The 13,246-nt window shown below is 35.4% G+C and overlaps 1 protein-coding gene across 6 annotated transcripts in view; it reads left to right on the top strand.

Annotated features, from left to right (window-relative positions):
* Pds5b (PDS5 cohesin associated factor B) overlaps window positions 1-13,246 on the top strand; it is a 165,580-nt gene that overhangs the window by 90,331 nt on the left and 62,003 nt on the right. For all 6 annotated transcript variants that reach the window (XM_070002989.1, XM_070002988.1, XM_070002990.1 and 3 more), the window contains exons 14-17: window positions 601-682; window positions 3,477-3,525; window positions 6,710-6,849; window positions 9,605-9,720. In XM_070002989.1, the coding sequence (XP_069859090.1) occupies window positions 601-682; window positions 3,477-3,525; window positions 6,710-6,849; window positions 9,605-9,720 (387 nt within the window). The remainder of the gene's footprint in view (window positions 1-600; window positions 683-3,476; window positions 3,526-6,709; window positions 6,850-9,604; window positions 9,721-13,246) is intronic.

Here is a 13,246-nt window from a genome sequence, read left to right as displayed (position 1 = left end):
TTGCTTTGTATGTCCCTCCCCCATGGTATAACCCCTGTTTTCACCGTATTTGATGTTGGTATAATATATGGAGGGGAAGGGAAAAAACAGATCGTTTAAATAGGGATACATGTGGACCCATTGCAACAATGAGATGTACAAGTCGTTATGTTGAAAAACGAACTTTACAAGTTTGGGTCAGGGGTGGATGAAAAGAAAAATTATATGCTACCTATTTGGGAAAGAATTTCCTCATTCTTTTATGACAATTTTTTAATGTCTTTTGTTGTACTTTATCTACTAACTGTAGGACCTTACTTCATCAGTTATTCCTTATTTCTTAGGACATGATTTTCAGTTAAATCTTACTTCTTATTTACAAACAGGTTCCAGTTATTAGATACTACCTGCTTTCATACAAAACAAAATATAACCACAGTAAATCCCTATTTGACTCCTGTTTTTTATTATCTGTTACATTGATTCCTTTCTTCCTCTGTACATTATTGGTTGCTTAGTTCCATGAATTTTACTACATCATTGTAATTTTTATATTAGAACTTTATTTTACAGGTATGTAGTTGAAAGAATTATAATCTTTTTTTATGTTATGTTTTTCAGAGCATTGAATGAAATGTGGAAATGTCAAAATCTGCTTCGACATCAAGTAAAGGATTTGCTTGACTTAATTAAGCAACCCAAAGTAAGTTGAATTTTAAAGAAAAATTTTCTTTTCTTTCTTTTTTTTTTTTTGTCTGTTGTGGGGCTTGAACTCTGGACTTGGGCGCTGTCCCTCAGCTCTTCAGCTCAAGGCCAGCTCTCTACCACTTGAGCTACAGCGCCACTTCCGAAGAAAAATTTTCTTTGGATGTTAAATTTTATAAAATACATGGATCTTTGCTTATATATACACCATTTTAACATTGCTGCTTTGAGTTAATTCTGTGGAAAAGTTCCGATGTAGGTTTCCTGACAAAGACAATAGAAAATTAAGAAATTTCATTGTATAGAACATTTAAAAATATTTACTATAATTGAAAAAAGTACTTCCCAACAAGAAAGAGAATTTGTTTTTTCATGCTCAAAATTAAGGCTTTTGGCAGCTGAAATAAAGAAATAATAATTTAGTATTAATGAAAGCTTAGAAAATAGAATAAATACTGCACTTTATTTTGTAACACTAAGATGCTCCCAATATCTTTATGTGCTTTTGTGGTTGTAGAAAGTTTGCACACTCAAGTAATTATTATTCAGTATATTTATATTTTTACTTATAATTAAAACTATAGTGGTTTTATTTTATTAACCTTATTGTAATGAACATAATTGAATGTATTATTTGTTCAGTAAGTATATATTTCATTTGTGTACATTTAGATTAATTCTACCTTGTTTTTCTTTTGAGAATGTTGTGTTAGTATATGAGAGGTATAATTTAATCTGAAAAGCAACATGCCTAGTCATTTAAAATTGTATTTAGGGAAAATGTTTTTTATTTCCTTTACAATCCATAAGGGTCTCCCTGACCCTCTTTCATTATATGTACCTTGTATTTTTAAGATAGAGGTCAATAGAACAGAATTGTTTCATTCAGGTGAAAAATTTATAGTTTCTCAGTGATATATTAAGTAATTGCTCTAAAAAAAATCTATGAATTAACAGCACTTGTAGTGATTTTTGTGAACCTCTCAGTATTTTTAAACCTTTACGTGTGATTTAAAGTTTCTAGAAAGTAAGGCATTTTGTGTCACTTGTTTGAACCTTATATCTGAACATTTTTATGCTAATAGTAGCCTTATTTTATTTCTTTGAGCATGATTTAACCTTTTTTCAATCATTGAGAATAATCAGGTTGCTAGAATGTTTTCCTGCATAATAAATGACTTAACTAATTTAGTGATTCTACTGATTACTTCCTCTTAACTAGTGGAAACAGTATTGCATGCAGTAAGTATGTCAGTCAGTAATCTCTGAGTAAAAAGCCCTTTCTTTGTTCCCTAGGGCCATCCTAATTTGCTTTCTTCTGGACAAACATGTGACAGTGTTTTAGACACACGAACACACACATACACATCTATGTAGGTGTATACAATTATTCTTGATTTTTAGGCATTACTCAAGTTTTAATATCATCCAGATATGGAAAGAGTGTAGATCATATGTTGGGCTAACATGCTGTTTGAGATTATAATCGAATATAACTTTGAGACTTTTACGTCTCTTTAAATTTTATTTGGTGAGAGGTTTAAAGATAATACTGTAAAATATAGTAACTTATATTGTCAGAGTCTTAGTAGATTTCTCTCCAATATTTACTGTACAATATGAGGCATTATAGAGTTAAAGTTAGGAATAAATTTTTTGTATTTCTTCCTGTTTTACCAAGAATACTCTTAAAGGCTTCAGGTTTTTGTTTTTGTTTTTTTTGCTTACTTCATTATTCAGTCCAATTATTAGTGTAGAATTTTTAGCAGCATGGTCCTTCTACTTTATTTAACTAAATTACCTACTCAGTGTCATTCAGAAGTGACTGCCATTTTCAATATCAAACTGAAAATGCTGTTCTCATGTGGATCAATTTTCTGAAAGCTCACACCAGCCGGGCGCTGGTGGCTCATGCCTTTAATCCTAACTACTCAGGAGGCTGAGATCTGAGGATCTTGATTTAAAGCCCAGACCAGTCAGCAAAGTCTGTGAGACTTATCTCATGGCATTGTGGCTCAAGTGGGAGAGCCCTTTCCTTGAACTGAAGAGCTGAGGGACAGCACCCAGGCTTAGAGTTCAAGCCCCCATGACTGACCAACAAACAAAACTAAACAAAAAACCCACATAACTCAGCACCAAATAAAGCAACAGAAATCTTACATTTTCTCTCTTTCTCTCTCTTTTTTCCCTTCCCTTCCCTTCCCCTTCCCCTTCCCCCCTTTTCCTTCCCCCCTTCTCCTTCCCTTCCCCTGCTTTCCCTTCTCCTTCCCCTTCTTCTCCTTCCCCTTCTTCCCCTTCCCTTCCCTTTTCTTTTCCTTCTTTTCTTTTCTTTTCTTTCTTTCTTTTCTTTCCTTTTCTTTCCTTTCTTTTCCTTCTTTCGACCTGGGGCTTAAACTCGGCCTGGGCACTGTCCCTAAGCTTCTTTTGCTCAGGGCTAGTACTCTACCATTTGAGCCACAACACTACCACTTAGGGCTTTTTCTGTGTATGTGATGAGGAATTGAACCCAGGGCTTTATGTATGCTAGGCAAGTACTCTATCACTAAGCCACATTCCCAGCCTGTCTTATGTTTTCTTATGTCATTGTTTAGTACTCTAAATTTCAGATACTTAAGGGTCCATTCTCATACTTTACTTGGCCTTTAAGTTCCTTTTGCAAGCTTTTTCATAGGGATGGTAGGTTTATTTCTTGAATCCATCCAGCATTTATTTGGATCCATCCAGCATTTATTTGGATTAGTACTTTAAACAATATTGGGAATCCTAATTTACATTTTTTGTGTGATTTACAGACAGATGCCAGTGTCAAGGCCATATTTTCAAAAGTGATGGTTATTACAAGTAAGTTATTTTAAATCTATATAAAATTTGAAACATTTCTTACAGTGATAATGGTTTCATTTTAGACTATCACATGGTAAATGAATTAAGTGCTTTTGCTTAATTTATAGCAGTTCACTCAGTTTTTTTTTTCACATTTTTATTTTTGCAGAAAGAATTTTAAATGTTCTTCTCTATCTTATATGAACAGTAAGAACTTGATGAAGGATTTATTCATAAATTCTTTTTTTTTTTTTTGAAAATCTTTTTTTTTATTGTGAAAATACTGTACAGAGAGGTTACAATTACATGGGCAAGATAATGAGTACATTTCTTATCAAGCATTGGAGCCTCCTCTTTTTTTTGGTCCGGTCGTGGGGCCTGAACTTTGGGCCTGGGCGCTGTCCCTCAGCTCTTCAGCTCAAGGCTAGCACTCTACAACTTGAGCCACAGCACTACTTCCGGCTTTTTTTTTCTTTTTGTTTATGTGGTGCTGAGGAATCGAACCCAGGGCCTCGAGCATGCAAGGCAAGCACTCTACCACTGAGCCACCTTCCCAACCCCTGTAGCCTCCTCCTTTGTTTCCCCTTCCCATCCCATCCTCCCCATCCTCCCCCCGTCACCCTCCCCCACCTAACCCTCCTCCTCCCCCCCAACAAAGTTGTAAAGTTCGTTTTTTGACATAACAACTTGTACGTCGTATTGTTGCAATGGGTCCACCTGTATCCCTATTTAAACGATTTGTTTTTTTCCCTTCCCCTCCATAAATTATAACATCATCAAATACAGTGAAAGCAGGGGTTATACCGTGGGGGAGGGACATACAAAGCAACAAAGAAATAATCCTATAAATGTGTTAGAAATAATTGCATAAAAGAAAAAAAACATTTGAATACATATCTCAGGGTTCATTTCTCTAACATCAACTTATCTGACCTTTTCTGCTTGACTCAGACATATACTAGTTATTGCAAATAAGGGAAACCATGGGACCTATGTTTCTTTGGGCCTGGCTTACTTCACTTAATATAATTTTTTCTTGAGACCTTATTTAAATCAATATAGTGAAAAGTAAATTATTCTTTTTTTTTTTTTTGGGTCCGGTCGTGGGGCCTTGAACTCTGGGCCTGGGCGCTGTCCCTGAGCTCTTCAGCTCAAGGCTAGCGCTCTACCACTTGAGCCACAGCGCCACTTCCGGCTTTTTCTTTTTGCTTACGTGGTGCTGAGGAATCGAACCCAGGTCCTTGAGCATGCAAGGCAAGCGCTCTACCACTGAGCCACCTTCCCAGCCCCAGTAAATTATTCTTTAGGGTATTTTGCTCTGACATGAGTCATTTTGAAGCTAATTTTACACTGAGCTGAAATTTTGAGTGAAAAAAATGATAACTACATAACATCTCTTTTTAAAACAAAAAAGTGAATTTAGGGAAACTAATAATATGATGAGAAAAATAGTTTCCATGGTAATTCATGTTTATAGATTGCTGAATTTGAGGTTTAACCATTTTTTCAGTTTCTCCTTTCTCTTTGTTTCTTAAACAGTAGACTTTAATATTCTGCCTGTTTTATGAAAAGGTTGTAAAATGACATTTTTCAAGTTATTTAAAATATTTTTTTACTGCCTGGTGCTAATGGCTCACATAGTAATCCTGGTTACTTGGGGGCTGAGATCTAAGGATTGTGGTTCGAAACCAACCCAGGCAGAAAAGTCTGAGACTCTTTATTTCCAAATAAATACCAGAAAAGCCAGACATGGAGCCATGGCTCAAGTGTTGAGCCATGTTAAGCTGTGGCTCAAATGTTAGCCTCCAACAAAAAATTGCCCAGGGACAAAATTGCTCAATTTCAAGTCCAGGACCTGGCATGCACCTCCCCCCTCCCCCCATTAAAAAAAGGCTCTACTGTTTCTTGAACACCATTAAATGCTATGAATTGTTGTTTGGAATGTAAAGTGTTACATTAGTGACTTTTTAAGGTGTTTATTACATGTTTAAACTTACTGCTTAAAAATTATATAAATATTTATTTATCTTCTGTAAAGCAGTGATTTATGATACTATAATGCAATTCTGTTTCTTTACAATAGATTTTTGTATATAGAGACCTGAAAAGGTCATACTGCAAATGACTCAGTGATTTATTTATTCTTAACTTACTCATTTTAAGATTTAGTTGAACTTCTACTATTTTTGGGCAGTCCAAAGTTTAAAATTTCTGTTATTAGAGAAGTCCTAGTCTTGTTTTCTGTAGCAGTTAAGTAACCTGAATAAAACATACTAAGAGCAACATGCATAGCTAGTATGACATCTTCTACAAAGACTTTGCTTTCTAATCTAGTAGCAACAAATTTAGCAGTTAAACCAGGAACAGCTTGCTCAGTATATGTTTTATACAGCATGCATGTATATATGATTTATCTCTGGTTTGGTTTAACAATAAACAAAAAAATTATAGGAAAATAATTTATTTCTTCCTTTTTATTTTTTTCGTGTGTGTGTGTGTATGTGTGCGTGTGCATGTGTGTGTGTGTGCGTGCGTGCGTGCGTGCGTGCGTGCGTGCGTGCGTGCGTGTGTGCGTGTGTGTGTGTGTGTGTGTGTGTGTGTGTGTGTGTGTGTGTGTGTGTGTGTGTGTGTGTGTACATGCCAGTCCTGGTGCTTGAACCCAGAGCCTGAGTTCTGTCTTTGCACTCTTAGCAAGGATAGTGCCCTATCAGTTATCAGTTAAGCCACATACTCCATTTCCAGCTTTTTAGTTGTTTATTAGAGATAAGTATCCTAGACTCTCCTTTCCTGGCTACCTTTGAGCCATGAGCCTCTGATCTCAGTCTCTTGAGTAGCTAGGATTAAAGATGAGAGCCAACAGTGCTCAGCTGAACAATAATTTCTTAAAAGTAAAATTATGAGTGAGCACTGTATGTAGGTGCAAGGGAATAGTAGTAAAATAGGTATTATCCAGGTTGGCAATTAATGTCTTCAAGAAATATTAGATAAATTATCCAGAAATAGCCTGTTTAGTCTTACCTTGCATATAAATGTTTCATAAGAGTGATCCTGTTTTGTATTTCTAACAAGCAGACTTACTTGTAAAAATCCTCTATTTATGGTGCTTCACAATTTATTACTCAAAATTGAATTTGTAGATAAAATTAGTGATTTTTAAAATAATTTAAAAATTAGAGTTATTTACATTCTGATTTATTTTAAGGAAACTTGCCAGATCCTGGTAAGGCTCAAGATTTCATGAAGAAGTTCACACAGGTGCTAGAAGATGATGAGAAAATAAGGAAACAGCTAGAAGTACTTGTTAGTCCAACATGTTCCTGCAAGCAGGCTGAAGGTTGTGTGGTAAGGAGAGAAATTCAAAGAGATAATATTTGAGCAGTAACTCCAAATCTTTTGTTGTCTACTCTCTCTTAATAAAAGTATTTAAATCTGTATATAAAATTTAGAAATTGTCACATACATAGTAACAAAGTTATAAACCTTTTGTGAGCACAATTATTAATGCATTATTAAAACAAAATAATTTTGTAAATAATTTTTATATTTAAAAATTTTGTTTTAGTATTTTTAGTATTATATTTTTTAGCTACATAGCACACCAAACCAAAGCAAAAGCATTATTGAGTCCATTGTATTACATGTTTAGTTCTATTTTTTATTTTTTTCTTTTCTTTGAGACTAGATCTTGTCATGTGGCCCAGTCTAGACTTAATCTTTCTTTAGTCTTTCGAGTATAGGATTAATTACACATCATTGTGCCCAGCTGCACTTTTTGATTAAAGCTATATATAATAGCTGTATAATCACCTTTTAAGTAAGTATTTCCCACAGTGTAGATTCTTCTCTCCTTCATTTCTTTTTTCCTTCCTTCCTTTCTTTATTCTTTCCTTTCCCTTCCTGTCTGTCCCTGCCCCTGCCCTTTCACTTTCCCCTTCTTCTTCCCTTCTTCCCTTCCTCCTTCTCTTTCCCCCCCTTCCTCTTCCTTTGTCCCTTTTCCCCCCTCTCTTCTTCTATTCCTTTGTGCCTCACTTGAAACTGCAAGCCTTATACTTTTGCTTGGCTTTTCTTGCTCATGCTGGTTGCTCTACCATTTGAACGATATCATTTTCTGTTTGCCATTTTCCTGATTAATTGGAGATAGAGTTTTCTTTCTGGATGACTCCTGGTTTCAGTTTGATTCTTTTTTTTTTTTAATGAATTCTTAGAAGTACAATCACATGAATTAAAAGTTTATTTTTTAAAGCTCTTATATATTGACAAATGCTTCTCAGAACTCAATTAGTTTTTCACTAATCACGAGTAATAAGAATGTCCGTTTTCTGATTCCTAATATTGGTAAGTTTCATTGCTAGAGGCTAAGCCCAAATAATAACAAAATATTTTTTTTAGGATTTGTACTTACCAGTTGCTAGTTATCTCTCCATCTTTCTTCCTTAGTTTGATGAGCCATCCATATATTTTTGTCACTTGTATGTTTATAATCTTTGCCTGTTTTTTTTTTTTTTTTTGAGTCCCATCGTGGGGCCTGAACTCTGGGCCTGGGCACTGTCTCTCAGCTCTTCAGCTCAAGGCTAGCAGCTCTACCACTTGAGCCACTTCCGGCTTTTTTCTTTTTGCTTATGTGGTGCTCAGGAGTTGAACCCAGAGCCTCAGGCATGCAAGGCAAGTGCTCTACCACTGAGCCACTTTCCCAGCCCCTTTTGCCTGTTTTTATAGAATAGTGTTTGTCTTTATTAATTGGTTGGTAATATGTTAGTGTTTGTGAAATTGCAAGTAATATTTCTGTCAGTTGTGCCCTTTCAGTTTGTGTATGATTTTTTTTTTTAATGCCAGTTCCAGGGTTTGAACTCAGGGACTTGGGACTCTCTGTGTGCTTTTTTTACTCAAGTTTAGAGTTCTGCCACTTGATCCACAGCTCTACTTCTGACTTTGTTTGGCAGTTATAATAAGAGACAAGCGTCTCATGGACTTGCCTGTCCAGGCTGGCTTTGAACAATAGTCCTCAGATCTCAGCCTCTTAAATAGTTAAGACTTTCAGGCATAAGCCACTGGCACCTGTCATTTATGATATTCTTTACATATCATGATTTCTGTTTTTATCTAGCTACGTCTTAATATAACCCCTTCCCTTGTCTGTCCTGATTTTGAAATTCCATTCTAATAAAAACATGTAAATATTTCTTAATCTGTTTACTGTATTTCTTCTGAAATGCATTTTAGAGAAAGATGTATTCTTAACTTTACCCTAAGTTCACAGACTGAGATCTAGTAATCTAGTTTTAAGAAGTTTCTCAGGCCGGGGGCTGGTGGCTCAAGTCTGTAATCCTAGCTGCCCAGGAGGCTGAGATCTGAGGATGGCGGTTCAAAGCCAGCCTGGTCAAGAAAGTTGGTGAAACTCTTTTTTTAAAAAAATTATTGTTGTTGTTTTTTGTTGTTATTGTTGTTGTTGGTGGTGGTGGTCATCGTGGGGCCTCAACTCTGGGCCTGGGCGCTGTCCCTCAGCTCTTTAGCTGTAGACTGGCACTCTTAACACTTGAGCCTCAGCCCCACTTCCAGTTTTTTCTGCTTATGTGGTGCTGAGGAATCGAACCGAGTGCCTCATGCATACAAGGCAGGCACTCTACCCATAGCCACCTTCCCAGCCCCCAGTGAAACTCTTATGTCGAATAAACCATGAGAAAAACCAGAAGTGGCGCTGTGGCTCAGGTGGTAGAGTACTAACCTTAAGCTGAAGAGCTAAGGGACAGCACCCAGACCTAGAGTTCAAGACCCACGACCGACAAAAGAAAAAGAAGTTTCTCAGATAGTTTTTCTTGGTAAATTTTGTGTATCCACTGCTCCTTTGTATTTTTATCCATTCTATTTTTGGTATAGCCCATGAGATTGGGACCTAATTTTGTTTTTGATTCCAATGTTTTCCAGTTATTTCTGTGTTATATTGAATAATTGACTTTTTTTCTTGTTTATTTGAAGTGTGACCTTTTTCTATACTCATTTCTTACCTAGCTTTACTACATATTTTAATTATTGGGAATTCTTAATAATATAATTATTTGTCTAATGATTTTTGTAATATTTTCAAAAATCTTCATTACAGCGTGAAATAACTAAGAAGTTGGGCAACCCTAAACAGCCTACAAATCCTTTCCTGGAAATGATCAAGTTTCTCTTGGAAAGGATAGCACCTGTGCACATAGACACTGAATCTATCAGGTATTTGTACATAAAAGTACTAACATTTCATTACTGTTCATTTATTCATTTAGGCCATTGGTTCCTGCATTTAGGCCAGCATCAGTCACTCTATTAAAGTTATCAGACTGCTTGCTGTGCATCATATGATACCTTATCTACACATGCCTATTTGCATGCACATTCATATATGCTCTGAATGTCAGTATGTGTGTAATTTTTCTTGCTGTTTAAACATTACTTTAAATTGTGTGAGAAATTATTAATCTAAGCCCAATTTTTGTGTGTGCTCATAGTAACTCCTTTTTTGTTAGCTTGTTATATACTAGCTAGTACTAAAAAATAATTTGTTGCAACACCAAGAAGAGAAAAATAGGTGAATTTGTGACAAAGCAGCGTACAATACATTATCAGAAGTGTTTGAGAACTGATACTTCGTTAATTTATTTATTGCTACAACTGGGGCTTGATCTCATTGCTTTATGTTCTTTGCCCAGCTTGGGAGAAAGAATATGTAGGCATCAAGATTAATAAAAGCTAAGATAACTGGATAGAAAAGACAATAGATATTTAGAAAATGATGTTCATCTATTTATATTATAGTGTGGATGAGTAAAAAATTTTGATTGAGGTCAGATTATGGAAAGTCATTAAGATTGAGCTTTACAGATTTTCCTTTATTCTTGGAGCTTTTGGAAACCTCTCCCATGTGTGAGTTAATGGATTGGAAGAGGGAAGTAGAAGAGATACTGATAAGGTGTTGTTGCGATTACCTATATGTAGTAGTGAGATGGGAAGGAAAGAACATATTTGAGGGAAGATTCAAAACCTAAGATACTGTCATCTTCCTGCAAATAAGGTAAAGATCCCAAAATGTACAGTTTCAAGTACAAATCATATTAATACCTAGCAAATAGTGACAAGACTTGCTTTTGAAGATGAGAAAGAATGTCCTTCCTACTTGGACTTAGCAAACAATTTTTCTGAAATACAGTTATATTGAGTTTAGTATGAAAACATATAAGTGGATTGAAATTGAGTAAAAACATTGTGGACAGACCATGGCAGCTTTTTACAATAAATAAGTTAGAGATAGTTTTAAATGTAAAATGACGAGAGTTTCCAGAATTAAGATACCATGGGCAAATAATGAGGACTAAAAGCAGGCCTTTTGCTTTAACAATCAGAAAATTGGTGATTAGAGAATGTTGTTAAAATATAGCAATGACAAGTAGCAATTTACTACTTATAATTTTGATAGAGGGTTCTATAACTTACTTAGGTTGAAACTCATTTATTTAAAAAAATAGGAACAGATGAGCCCACTCTGGTGTACAGTAACCTCTAGAAAGATCCTACTTTTTCCCACGACCGACAAAAAAAAAAAAAGAGATTCTACTTTTAGTGCTGGGTAGTACTGATATGGCTTTTCACCTATATATAGCCTTATATTTTGTAGGTAAATGCATGTTGGAAACCTTTAAAAATACTTTATAGCAAAAAGGTTGGTAACTAATAAGATGGAACTTCCCCCCCCCTCCTTATTTCTTGTTAATTGTTTCTTTGAGGAATGCCTGTTACTTTCCTGGTTTTTTTTTTCCCTATTAACTAGAAGAATACTTTATAAGATAAGGCTACCATCCCATTCTTTGCCTTCTAAAGCTGTACCTGGAAGTATTAAAATATATAATTCTTTTGCTGCATTTTTTTAAAGCTTTTGCTATTAGGTAGTTCTACTTTTTTTTTTGTTTTTGTTTTTGTTTTTGCAAAGGTGGGCTGTCAGTCATGGGACTTGAACTCAGGGCTTAGGCTCTGTCCCTGAGCTTTTATGCTCAAGCCTAGCACTCTACCACTTGAGCCACAGCACACTTCTGGTTCTTTTGGTGGTTAATTGGAGATAAGAGTGTCACAGACTTTTCTGCCTGGGCTGGCTTTGAACCATAATCCTCAGATCTCAGCCTCCTAAGTAGCTAGGATTACTGGTGTGTGAGTCACCAATGCTTGGCTTCTGCTTTTTATATTTAAGTAGATAATTTGTTCGGACTTTCTTTTAGTGCCAGGTGGACAAATAGATGCAACCTTTTTTTTTTTTTTTTTTAAATACACATGATAGTTGTTTTGACCTTATTGAACCTGATTGATTCCCATTTGAGATGTTCCCTTGACCTTTACTAGGGTTTCTCTTTATTTTGTTTTCTGAGGTTTTTCTGTATTCTTATCTCATAGAGGGAGTTTTATTGTCTTTCCTTAATTTTATTGCTTGTTTATTAATACTTTAGTTCTTCCTGATTTCTTTTTTTTTTTTTTTTTTAAATTGTATTTTATTTTATTTGAGAACATACTGTACAAAGGGGCTACAATTACATGGGCAGGATAATGGATACATTTCTTACCAAGCATTGCAGCCTCCTCCTTTGTTTACCCTTCACTTCCCTTCCCCGCCTCCCCCCTCCCCCCACCCAATTTTACCCCCCTCCCCCCACCCAATTATACCCCCCTCCCCCCCCCCCACCGGCATTGTAAAGCTGGTTTTGACATGACATTTTGTACTTCTCATTGTTGCAACAGGTCCACCTGAATCCTTAAACGACTTGTTTGTCCCCATCTACTCCACATGTTATACTGACATCAAATATAGTGAAAACGGGGGTTACACTGTGGGGGAGGGACATACAAAGCAACAAAGAAATAATCTTATAAATGCATTAGAGATACATGCATGAAAGAAACGAAAACATTAAAATACATATTTAAGGGTTCATTTTCCTAGCATCACATTATCTGACCTTTTCCGCTTGACTCATACCTATACTAGATATTGCAAATAAGGGAAACCATGGGACCTATGCTTCTTTGGGCCTGGCTTACTTCACTTAATATAATTTTTTCCAAACCTTTCCATTTCCTAACAAATGGGGAAATATCATTCTTTCTGATGGAGGCATAGAATTCCATTGTGTATATATACCACATTTTCTTGATCCATTCATCTACTGAGGGGCATCTGGGTTGGTTCCATATCTTAGCTATGGTAAATAATGCTGCAATAAACATAGTTGTGCTGGTAGCTTTAGTGTGGTCTTGTTTGTTCTTCCTGATTTCTTAACAAGTGACCTATAGATTCTGTGCATTTTAACTTTTTATTCCAACTTAATATTTAACCTGTTAATAAGTTTTTCCTGTTTTTTGAATAGTTTTGTTGATACAGAAAAGCACTATTGGTTTTTGAATGTTTTACTGGTGTTTCCTCACTAAATTCTTAACTATTTCAAAAATAATTATCAGGAGACTTGATATTTCAGGTTGATACTTTTCAGACCTTTTTTAAAAATTATTTTTTTGGTCTGATTTCTCTTCTGCTCAATTGTATTTTAGAATTCCTTTTCCTAGTTATCTCAGCTAAGGAATTCCATATCTTATCATGGACTTCTTCGTTGTCCTTTCTGGTCTATGATAATTTATCCACTTGTTTTTGGCTTTCTTTAACTAGACTGAAAGCTTCATAGTCTTAGTCTTGGAAGAAAATACAAAGGGAACTTTGTATATA

Source organism: Dipodomys merriami, unplaced genomic scaffold, assembly GCF_024711535.1.
Source record: "Dipodomys merriami isolate MVZ:Mamm:240054 unplaced genomic scaffold, mDipMer1.0.p SCAF_6, whole genome shotgun sequence".
NCBI classification, from domain to species: domain Eukaryota; kingdom Metazoa; phylum Chordata; class Mammalia; order Rodentia; family Heteromyidae; genus Dipodomys; species Dipodomys merriami.
Note: the sequence above shows the minus strand (reverse complement) of the source record. Positions and strands in the feature narration are given on the sequence as shown.